Consider the following 18503-nt stretch of genomic DNA (forward strand, 5'->3'; position numbering starts at 1 on the left):
TTTTTCAGTTGGAAGTTAAGTTATAAGTGTCTCAGGTTATATTTGGTTATATTTTCTACCCTATCCTTTCTAGAGTGAAGCAACTGTAGAACTTATTGATAATACTAGTTAGAATATTATGACACTCCAAGTCAATGCAACTTAAAAAATATAGCTGAAGGTAATATATGTCTGTATCCTATACGTATCAGCACTTAGATGGCAAAGGAAGTATAATTCTACTTTATGTGGAGCAACCCTGCATTTTTTTCTAGCAACGCACATAAAAGTAAATAATCGCTGCACTTACCATTACAAATCTAGAAGTCAAAAGACAAATTGGTGACCTCTCACAACACCAGGTGATAGGATACAATTGATAACCCTTGAAAGATATCCCTTACAATTGAGATGTGAAACGTTGTGAGCTTCATAAACTATTACATTGTTGGTTTTCTTGCACAAGTCTTTGATATTTACATGGAATATGTAGAAAGAAAAGTACTACTACTTAGGACCTACTTTCTCAGCTCTCCAATCTGCTTTTCCAGGCTCAATTTAGTCTCCAATAAGTGATTTATCTCCTGCTTCAGTTGTTTCTCTGACATTTTCAATGCATTTACTTGTTGTGTCTGCATCTTCAAGTCATTCTGAGTTAAACTACGTTTTTGCGTCTCCTGTTCTATTTTCAGTGACAGATTTTTAACCTGCAAAATAAAATGTTGTCATAAAACGTAAAACATACAAATGCAGTTTAAAATGCAAGTATAAAGCAATCATCTGTTATTTGCCCCCTTTTCAAACTATACCAAAGATGAATTAGTTAGCATTCAGCAGAATCACATCAGTGGCCCATGTGGCAGAATCTGCTAATAAATCAACATACTTTCAATTTTAACACTACTTGGAAAAAAGCCTTGAGGGTTGGAAGGCACAGAATGTACTCTGGGAGGTCTTCATCTTCATCATCAAGAGTGGTTCGCCAGCACCACGAATGACCAAGCTGGTTCATCCTTGAAGGACATATCTGCCAAACTAAACCTACAGAAGATGGCGAGGGAATCAAATAGAGGGAAAACCAACTTTACTTGCCACTCACTAAATCTACCTGCCCAAGATGTGTGTCATCATGATAGTAGGGTGTCCTCATTTAAGCTGGGGTTGCATTCCTGAAAACTGTGACTTCAGTGAAAAGATTTTTCAAGTATTACATTCATTACTATAACGATTAAACTGGATAAAATCGGAGTTAGGTTCTGTGGGCCTTTCTTATCAGGGAAAGAAAAAATTATATTTGTACTTTCAGACTTGAAATGTAGACATTTAATGTACAGGTAGTGCTAAATTTCTACATTGGTACATGACAATTCTTAGGCCAAAACAAATGTACAATTGCAAAAGAAAAATGTAATATTCCAGTATTTGGCTGGATGGACTAAGAGGTGAAACATGGAAATGGTGGGGCAGAGGAGTGTATACAGTACTGGATTCTGATTTGCAATGCTGGTAAACATTGATAATATACATAAACATGCTAAAAACAAAATAGCAACATAAAATGTAATGAACTGGGCTCAAAGAACAGACAACATTATAGCAAAATAATGCGAAGGGGACAGCATTAAATGAGGATTACTGTATTTTAGTAATGACCATCCACACAGTCCTTTTGGAAACAATGTTGTATTTTTGCACTGAGGATGCTGTACACTGTTTTGTCAGGTACCACTACCTTACTAAATGACGAGAATTCAGAAAAGATATAGCAACTCAAAACTAGGTACCCATGAGCCATCATGGGTAGTTAGCAGCAGCAGAACTCCATTCAACCAGAGTCTGTAACCACAGAGTCCTGCACATCTCTCACTCAACTTCTATCATCAAGCCAGGGGATCAACCCTTGCTTAATGAAGCACATAGGACAGCATGTCAGATGCAGCATCAGGCCTAGCTAAAACTGGGGTGCTGACCTGGTGAACCAGAGCACAGGATGACGTGCAGGTCAACCAATGGAAGAAGCATGCAACAGAGTTAAATGATTCACGAACCAAAGGATCACATCCAAGCTTTTCAGTTCTGCCACTTGAGAACAGTGGTGAACAATTAAAATCACTAATTGGAGGAGAGGCTCCACAAATATTCTCATCCTCAAATGATGGGAATCAAGAACAAAAGTGCAAAAATCAAGGTTAAAGCAAAACTGCTGAGTGGTCATTCATGTTGAACTCGCCAAAGTACCCATTATTAGAAATGCCAGATCATCTTTGGCCAAGTTAATTCATTCCACTGAGGACTGAAAATAGCCAAGGCTATGGGCTCTCATAAGTATTTAGTATCTCTGTCTGGAGTTTATGTTCCAGAACAAGCTGCAGTCCTAATTAAACTGGTCCCATATTGCTACAACATTGGCAACCATCTGACAAAGTGGAAGACAGCATCGGTTGGTGATACCCAACACAAAGGAACATGCTTTTGGTTGTTGCAGGCCAATCACCTAGCCCTAAGAAATTGCTGCAGGAGTTATTAAAGCTTGTGCCTCAGTTTTCAACTCAATTACCTTCCCTCCATAAGTCGGAAGTTGGGAAATTTGCTGATGATTGCAGTGCTCAGTGCCATTTGCAACTCCATAGGTACACTTCTGGAAAAACCTCCAAGTTTAGGTTGATAAGTGACAAGCAGCATTTATATGGCACAAACACTAAGCAATGTCCATTGCCAATAAGACAAAAGCTAACTATCGCCTCCTGTCATTCAATGGCATTACCATTGCTGAATTTGCAACCAGTAACATCATGGAGGTTCCCAGTGAGCAGTTGATCAACTAAGCGAGATATAAATATTGCAGCTATATGACCAAGTCAGAGACAGGGAATTCTGAGGCAAGAAAATCACCTCCTGATTCACAAAGCACAAGTGAGGAGATCATTGGAATACACTTCATTTGCCTGAATGACTGCAACTCCATGTCCATCACCCTCAAACATTCACTCCCTCCACAACCGATGCACATTAATTATTGTCTACTTCACACACTGAAGCAACTCAACAACATTCCTTCAACAGCATTGTCCAAAGCCAGGCCCTTGACAATCTTGAAGGACAGAGGAACAGATGCATGACATTTTACCACCTGTAAATTCCCCTTCAAGCAACTTTCTCCTCTAATTTGTATCAGTATCACCATCATTCACTGTTGCTCGAATGAAATCCTCTAACTCCTCCCCTAAAAAGACTGGATATACCAAATCAGATGGACTGCAACAGCTTCACAAGGCAGCATATCACTATCTTCTTAGCAACAATTAGGGATGAATAATGAATTATGGCCATGGCAGCGATTCTCACATCTCATGAATTAATGAAATTTTTAAAATCTCAAAATATTTATGCAAAATTGCAATTAGAAAGAGCCAATTAATGAGTGCTCACATTCATATTCTTGTACAGATGTACAGTTTAAGCTAAACAAATTGAATCATTTTCATTGTTAAGCACAACTAAGTGGTGAGTCTCACCTCTTCAGTTAATTTCTCCTTTTGCCTAAGCAATTCTTCGATCTTTTGTTGTGCTTGTTTAATATCACAGTCCAACATTGAACGCTGCTTTTCAGCTTCCAACAAACGGTTTTCAACTTTTTGCTTTGAACTTCTCTCTTCCTGGAGTTTCTTCTCCATTTCTGTTCAAACAGCAATTTTACAAGAAGCTAAATAGAACACATTCCATTGCAGTAGCAAGACATTGATTCTGACAAAATAACAATTCCTGTAAATTACACAGTCCCAAGTTTGCAACAAAGCTGTCATTTACAATTTAAGACTATTGAAAAACAGAAAATAAAAAGGTTCTACAGGCATATAAAAAGGAAAAGAATCATTGAAATAAATGATCACGTAGAAGACAACACTGCAGAATTCAGAATGGGAAAGAACAAAGTGGCAGACACATGCACAATATTTTGTACTTGCCTTCACAATAGATGACACAAATAGTATAGTATAAAAACGTATATAAAGAAGTGTAGTAGAAAATCAAGAGGCAAAAGGAAGGGAGAAATTAAAAATGATCACTAGAGAAACAAATGACACAAAAGGCTAACAAGCAACATTCCCTCTACACTATGCTTGGAGGCACCGCACCAGTGCGTGGATGCATTGATTTTCAGCTCAGGAAAACTCTGCCATGCAAGGATCTTGGAGGTCTGTGCAGACGGAGAAAAGTTAGACTGAAAGTTAAGTGACAAATCCCTAAACCAGAAGTTTTGCATCCTCAGGTTTTAATAGAAATTGCAGCAAAAATCATGGATTCATTAATGGCAATTATCCAAATCTCATTAGAATCTGTAAAGATGCAAATGTAATACCTCCATAGTCAAGGGGGGAGACAGAAAGCAGGAAATCAGATGGAGTTAGCCTAACATCTGTAACTGGCAAAATTTTAGAATCCATTATTAAGGAAACAGTAGTAGATTGGAAGTGGAGACCCTAAAGTAGGGTTGGCGTCCAGAGCTCAGAGGCAGCAATTGCCAACACGGAGCTTGAACAGTTAAAACAACTCTGCTCCTGTTATAACAGTTCTGCGGTCATTGCCCTCCTACATCATTCTGCTCTTGAGGTCATTACCCTCCTATGACACTTTGTTCCTGCAGACACAGCCCTCCTCCTTCACTCTGCTCCTGTGGTCACAGCGCTCCTACTTCACTCTGCTCCTGCGGACACAGCGCTCCTATTTCACTCTGCTCCTGTGTTCATTGCCCACGTCCATCACTCTGCTCCTGCGGGCACAGCGCTCGTTCATCACTCTGCTCCTGCGGGCACAGCCCTCAGACATCACTCTGCTCCTGCGGGCACAGCCCTCAGACATCACTCTGCTCCTGCGGGCACAGCCCTCAGACATCACTCTGCTCCTGTTGGTACAGCCCTCCTCCTTCACTCTGCTCCTGTGGTCATTGCCCTCCTCCATCACTCTGCTCCTGTGGTCACTGCCCTCCTCCATCACTCTGCACCTGCGGGCACAGCCCTCCTCCATCACTCTGCTCCTGCGGACACAGCCCTCTTCCATCACTCTGCTCCTGCGGTCATTGCCCTCCTCCATCACTCTGCTCCTGCTGACACAGCCCTCCTACTTCACTCTGCTCCTGCGGGCACAGCCTCCTACTTCACTCTGCCCCTCCAGGCACAGCCCTCCTACTTCACTCTGCTCCTCCGGGCACAGCCCTCCTACTTCACTCTGCTCCTCCGGGCACAGCCCTCCTACTTCACTCTGCTCCTGTGGACACACCCTCCTACATCACTCTGCTCCTCTTATAAGTGTCCTGCTCTCTCAGCCCTCCTATTTCACTCTTGCTGTTCTCACTGAGGAGTTGGCACAATAGAAAAACAGATTATTACTTAAGTGGGGGAAGTACTAAATGTTCTAGTACAAGGGGATCTTCGTGCTCTCATATATGAATTACAGTAAGCAATTAGAAAAGCAAATGGAATGTTGATATTTATTCAAGGGGAAGTAAAGCCTAAAATTAGGCAAGTGTTCCTGTAACTAAATAGGGCATTGGAGAGAGTTGTCTTACACTGAGAAATGGAGGTTGAATCATTCATTATATTTAAAGCCAATTTAGACAGATTTCTAATTGACAAGGGAGTCAAGCGCAATAGGTGACAAGCAGCAAAATTGATATGAGCTCACAATTAATCAGTCGTGATCTTGATAAATGGTGGAGCAAGCATAACAGACCATGTGGCCTGGCCTGATCTGATCCTGTTTCTTATGGTTTTCAAATGAAATAGGAAAACAATCATGTCATACTTCATCATTCTGATAGCTAGCTCAAAAACAGAATTAGTGAAAAACTGTGAGAATAGAATTTACAATTTCTCTTTGGGTCGGAACTGAGATATAGCATATATCTTGATAGACAGAAACAAAGTAAGGAAAAAAAACACTTGCAAAACATGTACAAGATCAAAGTATAAGTGCAATATTACAATGACTGTAACAGACTTTTGAACTACTTAAGAAAATGATATGATGTTCAGTTAGCTTTCAAAAGAGAATCACTTTAATAATTTGTATCATCTTAAAGTGGTGCTAGTTCTTTGCAAATCTGTAATATAGCTCTTTGCTTTGTAATACTGTGGTTACTTATTTTCATGTTTCTGTAAATTCAATTTTTGATCTACAAATAAAATTTCCTTTTTTAGATTTTTTTCATGGATGTAGATATTACTGCTGGACCAATATTTACTGACTATCTCCCACTGCCCTTGATGAGGTGGTGGTGAACCATCTCCTTGAACCACTGCAGTGCTCGCAGGATAGGGACACCCACAATGCTGTGAAGGAGGGAGCTCTAGGATTTTGAACTAGCAACACAGTGAAGGAGCAGCAATATAGTTCCAAGTCAGGATACAATGTTGCTTGTGTGGATGTATGCTTTTGTCAGTCCAACTTGTTTCTTTCACTTCTTTTAAGTTTCCTCTCAGTTTGATAGGCCATTTCAAAAGACAGTTAATAGTCAATCACATAACAATGGGTCTGAAGACTGAAGACAGACCATGTAAGGATCTTAATGGAAATGTTGAGTTTCTTTTAATGATAATTGGCAGTGGTTTTAAGTCATCATTACTGATATTATTAATTCTTAAAATTAATTTAAAGAATTTGAATTCTTCCAGTTGCCATGGCATATTTTGAAACTATGTCCTCAGAGCAATGGCTGGGAGCGAGTTCAATGATATTAACACAAAGGGACCACCTCCTGTAGATGCACTCAATTCTCAGTTTATTGGTCTTCAATGAGAAGTTGGCTTACCCTATTTGTTGCTATAAGATGAGCAAAATGTTTAATTGAGTGAAACTAGCTTGTTTACAAAGAATAGCAATTGCAATGTTACGTTAATCAGCAGCTTGGGCATTAGTGAAACAAGTCATAAAGAACTCATTCACTACCATAAATGCCCGGAAATAGTCTGTATCATCCAGTAGGTCAGGAGTCACACGATACCAGGTGATAGTCCAATAGGTTTATTTGAAATCACAAGTTGCTCCTTCATCAGGTCAGGACCAGTAGGCAGACTTTTGTATCCTGGTGCAGTAACATGAATGCCCAGTCTACTTTCCCCACATAGTGGGAAGAGTTTTAAAAAATTAACAAGTCACAATATTTGCTTCTATTAACATTAGTCACAGGACACTGTAATTTTGTGGAGACAATGGAATAAGTTACCAAGAGAAACGTACAGTACAGAACTGGCTGCACCAAGGCAAAGCTTTGCGGCATCATTAGAGGCAAGGACATTTATGCGGTGTTACAAAGCATGTCTATTAAAATAAGTTCAACCCACCTGATACTTAATTTTCTTGGTCTACAATGAATACCCATTGTAGAGCAAAGGATATAATTCGCTGAAACAAAATTCAGCTATATATTATCAATTTCTTTACATGCTTAAAGCTATTTCTATGAAACAAATTCACATAATGTGGATTAATGCGATCACACCAGGGTGGACATCATTCATCTAACCATCCAGGGCACCAGCTTAGGTATTTACCAAGAAATTGTGTGTTAAAATAGAAGAGAATGGGTGAGGCATGAGCAGTTCAACCAATTATTATCAGTCAAGTCATTTTCAGTTTGTGAAAGTATTAAGCATTGAATGGGAAGGACATTGTTTGCTTTTGTTACTTTGCTATTCATAACTCAACAACATCACAGCTGATGAATAATAATATATCATTCAAGTAGAAGCTGCATCTGGAACATTCTCCAAAGGATAGTGTTTTTGCAAATATATTTCCTTTCTCATTCTCTCACTTGGATAAAGGAACCAAATACAATTTGAGCAAGCCATATCTCCAGCATGTTGCACTAATCATTCTAATTTTCCAAGCCAACAGCTCAAGAATATGTAACCAAGTGGGACTGCAATTTTGAGGTAGAAAAGACTGGACTGCTTAAGAAATAGCAGACCCAAGTCTTTGCACAAAAATGTGAATTTTTTTGCCAAAGAATGCAACAAAAAAATAAAATGCACCAAAAGGTACTCAAGGAAAATACAAAACTCTAACCTGAGCAATCTGAAAAAGGAATACTCACATTTTTTCCTACATTTCCAAAGGAAGTTTAAGTAAACCAACTCAAGTTCAAGTTACTCTCCCTTGGAAGTTTATGACTAACCTTTCATGGCTTCTGATTTTGCTTCTTCTATTGACTCATAAATCTTATTTTTGTCTGCTAATCGTGCCTTGGTAGCTTTGTGTTCTGCTTCTTCCTGTTCAAGTCGTTGCTGTAATACTTTCTGCTTGTATGTCATATCTATTTCCATATTATTCTTCTCCTGCAAGAAATCCAAGAGAATAAAATGGGGTTAGGTTTAAAGCAAAATGGTGCAATTACAAACAACAAAATACATTAAATGTATCACATGATTCTCAGGGAAGAATGTGGTCTGTTAATTTCTCTTCATAAGAAGTAAATGCACTTGAGAAATAGTATAATATATGGGCTTAAGTAAACCAATTCCGAAAGAAAAGCTGTTTTACCTTTTCTAAATCAGTCAGTTTATCTTGCAGTTGTCTTTTCTCCATTTCCGTTTTGCTCACTGAGCTCTTACTGCTTTGCAATTCATCTCCAAGCGATAAAATCCGCCCTGTAAACATATTGATTAATTGAAGCACATTAAAGAATTGATACATCAGCAAAATCAAAGAACCATTACCTGTGAACAATAATTTCACGATAGAATCTGTACAGTGCAGAAGGAAGCTATTCAGCCCATCAAGTCTGCACGAATCCCTCTGAAGAGCATGCCACCCAAACCCAGCTGCCTCACCATATCCCCATATTTACAATGGCTATCCCACCTAGCCTGCACATCTCTGGGCACTGCAGACAATTTGCCATGACCAATCCTCCTAGCCTGCACATCTTTGGACAGTGGAAGAAAACTGGAATGTCCAAAGGAAACCCACGCAGACACAGGGAGAATGTGCAAACTCCATACAGATGCTCATCCAGGGCTAGAATCAAACTTGAGCCCCTGGAACTGTGATGCAGCACGGAGCCTTATTCTAAGGTAAACTTTCATTTTAAATTTGTGCATTCTGTAACCTTTTTCCAAACGAAGATGAGGAGGATATGGTAAATAAGTTACGCAGAACTATACTTACCATGCCCCCCAACATTTTGCAGACAAAAAGAACATGTACACGTAATGCATCTATTTCAGCTCAGTGAAATAGATGATGTTATTCACAGTTTCATCCCTCAGCCTTGACCAGAGTTCATCTGCTTAACCTAAAATTTAAACAAAGCTTGGTAGTTAACTGTCATCTTGTCTTTCATCATTACCTGGTGCATTCCCCTCAGCAATGCCTCTACCATACGGAGTCCTCTTGCCAACCAGTTAGCACATTCTTGCCTTTCCTCACAACTTTGAACATTTGTGTAATTCTCAATCTTGATTCAATGTCTTTAAGTGTTTGGCTTGCTACCTTATTTTAATTCTAAGTGTACAAGAGCAAGGAGATGATGTTGAACTGACACAAGATACTTGTTAAACCTCGGCTAGAATACTGTCTCCAGTTGTGGGTGCAACATTATAGACAAGATGCAAGTTCATTGGATATGCTGCATGTGCGCTTTATAAGAACAGTTCTGGGAATGAGAAACTTCAATTGAGGATAGATGGAACAAGTTGGGATAATTTGCCTTGGAGAGGAGGCAATTATAGGAGACTGGATAGAGGTTTTCAAAATCATGAGCTAGCTGGCTAGGGATAAGCTGTTCCTGTTCATAAATGGAACAAGAACAAAAGTGATTTGTTAAAGAAACAAGGGTGACGGGAGAGTTAACATTTTCACTCAGTGTGTACTAACTGCATAGAATACACTGTCTGCAAACGTGGCAGAGGCATTCGAGGGGGCATTGGAAGGTTATTTGATTTATTTATCGTCACGTGTATTTTGTTATAAAATACAGTGAAATTGAATAGCAATAGTGTGCAAAGACACAAGGGAAAGAAAGCAGGACATTTATACAAGGTAATGATGTTCAATTGAAGAGCCAGTACCGGCACAATGGGCTGAATGACCTCCTGTTACACCGTAACAGTTCTGAGATTCTGAATTTTAGAGACATCCCAACTGGATAACTTGAAACCACAGTACACAATTTTAGGTTTAAAAATCCATACCAAAGGCATGAATCTGAGTACTGCTACTACTTTCCATCATGCACACCTCATGACAATTTGAAAGAACTACCAATGTAAAGAGAAGTCAAATTTGAATTGTATCAGAAGAATGTGCTAACTGGTTGGCAAGAGGACTCTGTATGGAAAAGGTGTTGCCAAGCAGAATACACCAGGTAATGATGAATGACAATGAAGATGACAGTTAATGACCAAGCTTTGTTTAAAGTTTAAATCAAGCAGATAGAATCTGAGTGGTCAAGGCTGAGGGATGAACCTGTGAATGACATCATTATGTTATTGAGCTTAAACAGACGCAGTATGTGTAAATGTTCTTTTGTCTGCAAAGTACATGTCTCTGTATATTAATGTATATAACTTCCACTGCATGCAAGTGTGCCACATTATGAGCTCACATGATAAACCTCAATTGCTGTTTCTGTAGTTCTTCATACAATCAGGACCATTTCGCTGTCGAACATGATAATTATGGAATCTCATGTTGGACAGCGTGGAGTGTTTTGGAAGACAGGTTGGGTTAGGGAAGATCATTATCTTGCTGTTACAGTTGAACAGATATGCTTGATATGATTTGCAAAATTCTTTGACAAAACGCACAAGATCGAAGAACAGCAGTTCATCTTCTGCTTAGGAACCTTATGGTCTTCAGGATTCAATATAGAGTTTAATAATTTTAGGGCCTGAAGACCACCCTCCAGTGCTTTACTTACCTCCACAACCTAGGATTTGACATCAGATGGGTTGTTTTTAGTACAGCCAATTCATTTTCACCTATTCACTGCCCCCATTACCAGCTTTCCTCCTTCCCCTGCATTACCATCTGCCATCATTTTGTTCAGCTGTCTTTTTCACACTTTGGGCCTCATCTCCACTTACCTGACCACTCCTTTATCTCATCATACCTCCCTCCCTGCCCTCCAAACAGTGTTGAGTCCCACATGGACACGTGTCTTAAATAGGTGCCTGATTTTAATTTAAAATTCTTATTTTTTTTAGTCGGTTCCTTTCACAACATTTCCTCTCCCATTCTCTTTCATCTTCTCAAATCATACAATTGAAAGATATCTCCATTCCTCTATGCTCTTCATTGGTGGACATGCCTTCAGCCATGCAGACCCATCTTCTTGAATTTTGTCTGCCTCTACAAGTCTTTGTTTCTTATAGATTCTTCTTTAAACATTTCTCTATTCCACGTGTCTAAAGGACTTTGGGATACTTTTCGACATTGGTGGTATTCTATTACACAGGCTTTAAGTCATGAACATATATGTACAACAGACCAGGCAAACTGCCACACTTGCTCAAAGTAATGGAACCATTTTCTACAATTTGATATGCACTGGATTCAGATCTACCTCATCTCAGAGTGGAGCAAGGTAATGCCAAAAACCTTTCCAATAAAGCCAAACAAAATAACAAGATTAATCAAACTGTATACTTTCACAAAACCAGAACTGTCGGTCGACCAATACTTCCAAATCAGTGGCCAATCCACCCTCCCCCGACCCTCTAAAGAAAAAATAGCATAATCTAATGTAATCGTGGAAACTCCTTTCTTGTAAGTGCTAAGATGATTATAGCTAGCAATGGAGAGTGTGGTTTGCATTCCATTTAGAGATTAAAATGGCCATAACCATTTCATTTATATTGTCAGGATCTGAAACTTTGATACAATTCCTGTTCTATGAAAGTTTCGTTCAAGAAGCGAATTGTAAATCACTTTGGGAATTTTTAAAAGTATTCAAGCCGTCGGGGCAGAACTGGGTAAATACCTTTTTCAATGTGGTTTTCCTTGGAAAGGAAACAAAATACTTTGGCAATTGGAGGTGCAGAAGGAAAGCCATTTGTTTTCCTATCACTCCCATTCTTCTCTTGGCAGCCATAAATACATTTAAACACTTTTATTTAGTAAACAAATTATATCTTCAGGAACTTACCACTTTGTTAATCCCACCTGGGATGAAGCCTTGGATTAAAAATATTGCTTTGTATTTGTTCATCTAAATATGACAAAATGATACACAAACTCCTCATAAGGGAATTAATAAAGGCTGAAGCAGCTGATGCATTCGTCAAAATCAGTGGAAATGTTAACTTGAGATTAAAAATAAAACAATGGATTGTAGTTACTGGATAGTTCGATATCTTGCGTAAAAGATCCCTGCAAGAACACTGATCCAATTTTAAAGCAGATGGTGTTATCTACCACCCAATATATTCGACTATGGTTTGAAGACAAAGTGAACTCTGAATTTCTGAAGTTTTCTGTTTAATGAATAATAGTTATATAGCTCCTCTCTGAAGAATTGTGAAATAAATTTAGTTTAATGGAAATAGTTTTATAATAATTTCATCCACTGTGTTGGTTTCAGAGGAAGAATAGATATTTGGGTAAGTTCTTGGAGGTCTGTCAGGATCTTTTTCTTCTTCACCTCCCCTGCCATGTCCATAAGTCAATTTTGAGACAGGAGAGCTGAGAAGGGTGGTGGGGGAGGGGTGAGAAGATAACCATTCTGTAATAGATATTGTAAACTAATGAAAGTATTATTAGTATCGATATGTTATTATATAGTAGCCAAGGTCCAATAGTTACAGACAATCAATTCTAAACATAAACATGTCTGTTACCACATACATGGTTCAAAGCTCTAAAAACAGTTTCAAGTTTCAGCTACATTAAGAAATAAAGAAATGTTATACTCCACACCTATCTTAATCATCAATGTTGACATTTAGTACAATAATCGTACCTTGTAAATCACTGATCATCTCAGAACCGTGGGTGCGGTCTCTTCGTTCAGCTTCTAGTGCTGATTGTAAACTTATGTAGTCCTTTTCAAGTTTGAGTTTGGTATTATCCAATGTAGCATTTTTGTCTTGTAGCTCTCTGTTGTTAGTTTCCAACTGTCCTAATTGCTTTGAAAGTTCTGTTTGGTTCTTTCGTAATCTTGCTGCTGTCTCAGATTCTGTTCGCAGTAAGGCATTAGCTTCATCCAGCTAGTTTTCATGAAGACAAAAAAAGTAAACAGTAAATAATACAATATTGTCTGAATGCACCTCCATATCTTACTTGTAGGTGAGGGAAAAATGCATCCAAAGCATTTCACATACAAATATTGGTCTTGTCATGATTGTATAAAAATATATTTATCATACATAGCAAACACTTACATTTATAAAGGGGAAGAATTAAAGTAAAACACATGATGAGGACAAAAGACCTAATTGCACAGACTTTTTTTTAGAAAGGAAGACACTTAAGGGTGTTCTGCAATGAGTTCCTCACATTCAAGACTGTGGTAGATTGGGATATTCACAAAGTGAAATAAGATAGAACCAGCTGTTAGACATTGATCTGCAGGTGCTACATTCCAAAAGTTTCTGAAGATCAAAAATAAAAATTGTAGTAAAAGTTCTCTGACATGTAAGTGGCTGATTATGGAGTCATAGAGATGTACAGCATGGAAACAGTCCTTCAGTCCAACCCCCAAGCCAATCTAGTCTCACCTGCCAGCACGCAGTCCATATCCCTCAAAACCCTTCCTATTCATACACCCATCCAAATACCTTTTAAATGTTGTAATTGTACCAGCCTCCAACACACCCTCTAGCAGCTCATTCCATACAAGTACCACCCTCTGTGAGAAAAAGTTGCTCCTTAGGTCTCTCCTATATCTTGTTTAATTACTTTGCCAGAATTCAATATTGAGGTGCATATGTGTAAATTATGACGTGGACCAAGTACCAGAGGGATAACAGTACATGGAATTGCCCTTTAGCAAAAAAAATCAACCACCTCATAACAGGAGAAAATTTACAACTATAAATGACACCACATGTTTCAAGTGGAACAGTATCAATGAAATGATCAAGAGAGACTGTATTTAAAACAAACTAATGTCATTGAACAACCTTGAACAAACAGCTACCACGAACTTGGCTTGTATTTGCAGCACTTTTAATAAGACAAAATCTAATCGCTGGCAAATTTATTTTGCTGTTTATGCAAATATAAAATCTGCCATATATTTACATGAGAACCTAACAATGGGGTTGAAATTTTAATTAGCTGACAGTCTACCAAGTGGAACCCTATTCTAAAAGATTGCAGGCATTAATAAAAACAAATGCCACAGATATTCAAAGGGTTTTACTGCATGCAAGCATCATCATAGAATGCAAATACAGATGAGCAATACTATCATAAGCCATAACTGTTTACCAACCTGAATACAGAAGGAAGATCACTAAGGGAAAACATTGAAAACAAATTCATGGTGGAATACTTAAATAGAGATGACTGCATTACAAGAAACAGAACTATCTTTGTGCTAGATATAACTCCGCCTATTACATGGCTTTCTTCCTGACTCAACAGACTGGTTTTCCAAGCTGCCACTTTTGGCTAAATATCTTGATTTTTGAGGGCAACCACTCTCATTTCACCCCTGAAATTTATCTCATGTTTAGACTCAGGCTGTAATGAGACACGTGCTTCTGTCAGAGTCCAAAAGAGCATTGCTGGGCATTTGTCACATTGTCACATCGATACCAGTATCATTTAGTGTGCTTAGCGGTGTGTTTTAGCATACAGGTCTCCATCCATTCAGATGTTTCTTGATATCTTGGGGCTGAACTGAACTAAAAAGACAGCCATCTATGTTGGTGGGGCAATTAAGAAGCCACTCCACCGAGGACATGCAGGTCCTTGGACTCCTCCACCGGCAGAACACAACTACACGACGGCTGGAGGAGGAGCGCCTCATCTTCCGCCTGGGAACCCTCCAACCACAAGGTATGAATTCAGATTTCTCCAGTTTCCTCATTTCCCCTTCCCCCACCTTGTCTCAGTCGGTTCCCTCAACTCAGCACCGCCCTCCTAACCTGCAATTCTCTTCCTGACCTCTCCGCCCCCACCCCACTCCGGCCTATCACCCTCACCTTGACCTCCTTCCACCTATCCCGCCTCCATCGCCCCTCCCCCTAGTCCCTCCTCCCTACCTTTTATCTTAGCCTGCTTGGCTCTCTCTCTCTTATTCCTGATGAAGGGCTTATGCTCGAAACGTCGAATTCTCTATTCCTGAGATGCTGCCTGGCCTGCTGTGCTTTGACCAGCAACACATTTGCAGCAATTAAGAAGCCAAGAAAGATTAGACAATCTTCAGACCTGTCATAAGATGATTGCAGATGCTTCTATATTGTCTTTGGCACATGCACCAAAGATGCTAACAGAGACTTCCTTTCCTTGGTTACTTGTTTAAATGTCTGCCATCATTTGTGATGGAACTGCAATGTTTTGACCAATCACACTGGCATAAATTAAAATGAACAACTGAGCAGGTACACTTTAGCCCAGAAAAATGAAAAAAAATTGTAATCTGAGAAAGTAAAACTTAATTTTATTTATTGAAATGAAGCAAAATTGATTTTTTTGTCTATCAAACACATCAGCAAGGTTTTGTTATAATTTAACAAATGCTTCAGATAAAAATGGAAAATGTCTAGCTAAGATTTCTGAAGGTCAAGCCATTGGAATCCCAAAAGTTCAAACAATACAGTTTCATTTTGATATTACAAATACACAGTCAATGCACAAGTACTTCAGTTCCATTGTCTTGAACCAATTTCACAAGATTACTTGCCAAGATAGTTTAACTAACCTGTCTCTGTAATTGAGCCATTTTCTCATTTGAAATTTGAGAGTTCTGATTCCTTTTCTTTAGATCTTCAAGTTGATCCTTCAGACTATTAACTGTGAAGCATAATTTTCTCATGAGTACCTGATAAAATGACATATTCCAACACAGGCTAATCATCTGAAAAGTAAATTTTGCTTTTCTATACAACACTAACATGCAACTTCGGAAGATCTCTTCCCCTGGGAAGGCACTGGCAAACACAGATATCCATTTGTTGCAGCCATGGACTGACAAATGCACATGTCCTGACTGACTTCAGCCTAGGGTTTTACAAGAAGTGACTAGGGAGCTAGTGGATTCACTGGTCTTAATTTTAAAAACTCCCTGATTCAGAGGTTGCCCTATTAGATTGCAAGATAACAAAAGTATCCATTCATAAAAGTTGGGAAACGAAGCAGGAAACTGTCAGCCAGTAAGCTTAATATTGGTGTACAATTGGGAAAATGTTATAAATGATCATTAAGTAAGTTACAGGAAGGCACTTAGATAAGTTTAAGGTAATAAGGGAACATCAGCATGGTTTTGTGAAAGAGAAATCAAGATTGACCAGGAGTAGATACTGAATGGTAAAAACCAGGACTGCAGATGCTGGAAACCAGAGTCTAGATTAGAGTGGTGCTGCAATACACAACAAGTCAGGCAGCATCCGAGGAGCAGGAAAATTGATGTTTCGGGCAAAAGCCCTTCATCAGGAATAGAGCTGATTTCTGATGAAGGGCCTTTGCCTGAAACATCGATTTTCCTGCTCCTCGGATGCTGTCTGACCTGCTGAGATACTGAATGGCCTAATCCTGTTCATTACTTGTATTCATATTTGCTTTATGTTGGTTCAGGGATATGCTTTGACAAGGTACTACTGTGGTTTGCTGTTGCATTCCATCATATAGCTAACCAGGAAACCCTCCCACTCTTACTGTGTACCATCAGGCACATTGGAAGGATTTAAGGTTAATCAGCCTGTTTGGCCATGCTACGAATGTAACATGAATGGCCAGCAAGTCTTGGCAGGGACTTGAGTGGGAGCTTCCAGTTCACAGGTAGCAATGCTACCACTGCCACAAGAACTCCTCACCATCTCTAAATATACTTGACAACATTATGGTGGCGAGTTGTTCGTAACAGAAATTTCATTAATTCAAGTTGTTCCGCTAACTATTCTGCAAGAGCTAGGACTGAATAGTGTGAGATATCTCTCATGAGGTGCTCAGCAGTTTTTGGATACTTCAGAATTTCAGAATCTTGACTTCATACCTATAGACTTAGAAACAAACTTATGATCTCATTTATGGCAAAAGCTTCGAAGATACTCAATCAGACAAGTTTCAGCAAATAAACCTGAACATCAATTCCAGGTGATCAACAAATTAGTGAATTTCATTAAACAACCTATTGATGAGGTCAATTCAATTAAGAATCTTCCAAAACCACAATTTCAGTTGCTAAGCTGAGTATTCCATTGAAGTTGGATATTGGTACTGCCATTGGCAATTTAACCTTTTATGCCCAAGTAAAGATGCATTGAATTGTTTCCAATAAATCTTTCTGGAGGCTCAATACCGAAAGCAAGAATATCATGCTTCAAGACAATCTGATTAATTTTGGTTCTGTACAACTTGAGTACATTCTCATTTCTGAGTTCTAATGTTTTAAAATATATTCCATTCATGCACTGATTACATTTCAGACCTCTGCAATAGCTTTTAATTATACAATATAATCTCGATTATCCAAATTTCAGATTATCCAAACAAGATCTCAAGGTCCCAATGCTTGGGTAAACTGTGTTATCTGAACAAAATATTCCCCACCCGTGTTGTCTGGATAATCGAGGTTGTACGGTGTATGCCTCCAAATCTCCGAGCCTGTCCTCATTAAGAAAATATCCCAACTTGTCTTGACAGATCCAAAGTAGATAACCTCACACTTAAACAATGAACTTCAGACCCACAGTTCTGGCTGTGTCCCTTTGTAAATTTCTCTTTTTATCGACTCAACATGCAGTGTCTCCTAACTTTGTGTCACCTGAAATTTCACCTAAAACATCAACTTATATAAACAAAAACTGAGTTCCCCAAAATCAGGAACATGTCTGGTCATCTATTTAACAGTTATTTTTAAGCACAGTAGTATCTTGCCAAGCATAATACGGGACCACCATTAATATTGCTGAGTACAAATTGGCTGTTATATTTACCAAATGGATAGCTGCAACTACACTAAGTAATTTTTGCTTTGGATCGTCTTGAGGACATCAACAGTGCTTTAGTGATGCAAATTCTCTTTTCCTTTAATCAAATGGATGAGATATTTGTTTTTCAATGAAAATGCAACAGCACTTTCTTCTAAGGAAGTGGTTAAGTTCACCTTTACAATTTTGCTGCTTCCACAATAACATGAATAAGATAACTACAGAATTTTTACACAACAATGGCAAGAAATAGAAACATTTATGCAAGTTAGAGAGGTGCAAGACTTATAAAAGAACTGGGGATGACTGGATAGTGAATATTTAGTTACTTTGGTGGAGGAGATCAGTGCGCTGAGAGCTGCTGCCAAAGTAGCATTGTGAATTACTATTAAGCTGCCTGTAGTTGCTCGGGAAGACATGATTTAC

General features: G+C 38.8%; 1 protein-coding gene across 3 annotated transcripts in view; it reads right to left on the reverse strand.

The window, feature by feature from the left end:
- The window catches only part of rock2a (rho-associated, coiled-coil containing protein kinase 2a), a 221407-nt gene that overhangs the window by 49631 nt on the left and 153273 nt on the right, over positions 1-18503 (reverse strand). For all 3 annotated transcript variants that reach the window (XM_060853502.1, XM_060853497.1, XM_060853491.1), the window contains exons 14-19: positions 15851-15942; positions 12941-13187; positions 8521-8627; positions 8156-8315; positions 3495-3655; positions 502-686 (exon numbers count right to left, since the gene is read on the reverse strand). In XM_060853502.1, coding sequence (XP_060709485.1) covers positions 502-686; positions 3495-3655; positions 8156-8315; positions 8521-8627; positions 12941-13187; positions 15851-15942 — 952 coding nt within the window. The remainder of the gene's footprint in view (positions 1-501; positions 687-3494; positions 3656-8155; positions 8316-8520; positions 8628-12940; positions 13188-15850; positions 15943-18503) is intronic.

This window comes from Hemiscyllium ocellatum, chromosome 3, assembly GCF_020745735.1.
Source record: "Hemiscyllium ocellatum isolate sHemOce1 chromosome 3, sHemOce1.pat.X.cur, whole genome shotgun sequence".
Classification (NCBI taxonomy): domain Eukaryota; kingdom Metazoa; phylum Chordata; class Chondrichthyes; order Orectolobiformes; family Hemiscylliidae; genus Hemiscyllium; species Hemiscyllium ocellatum.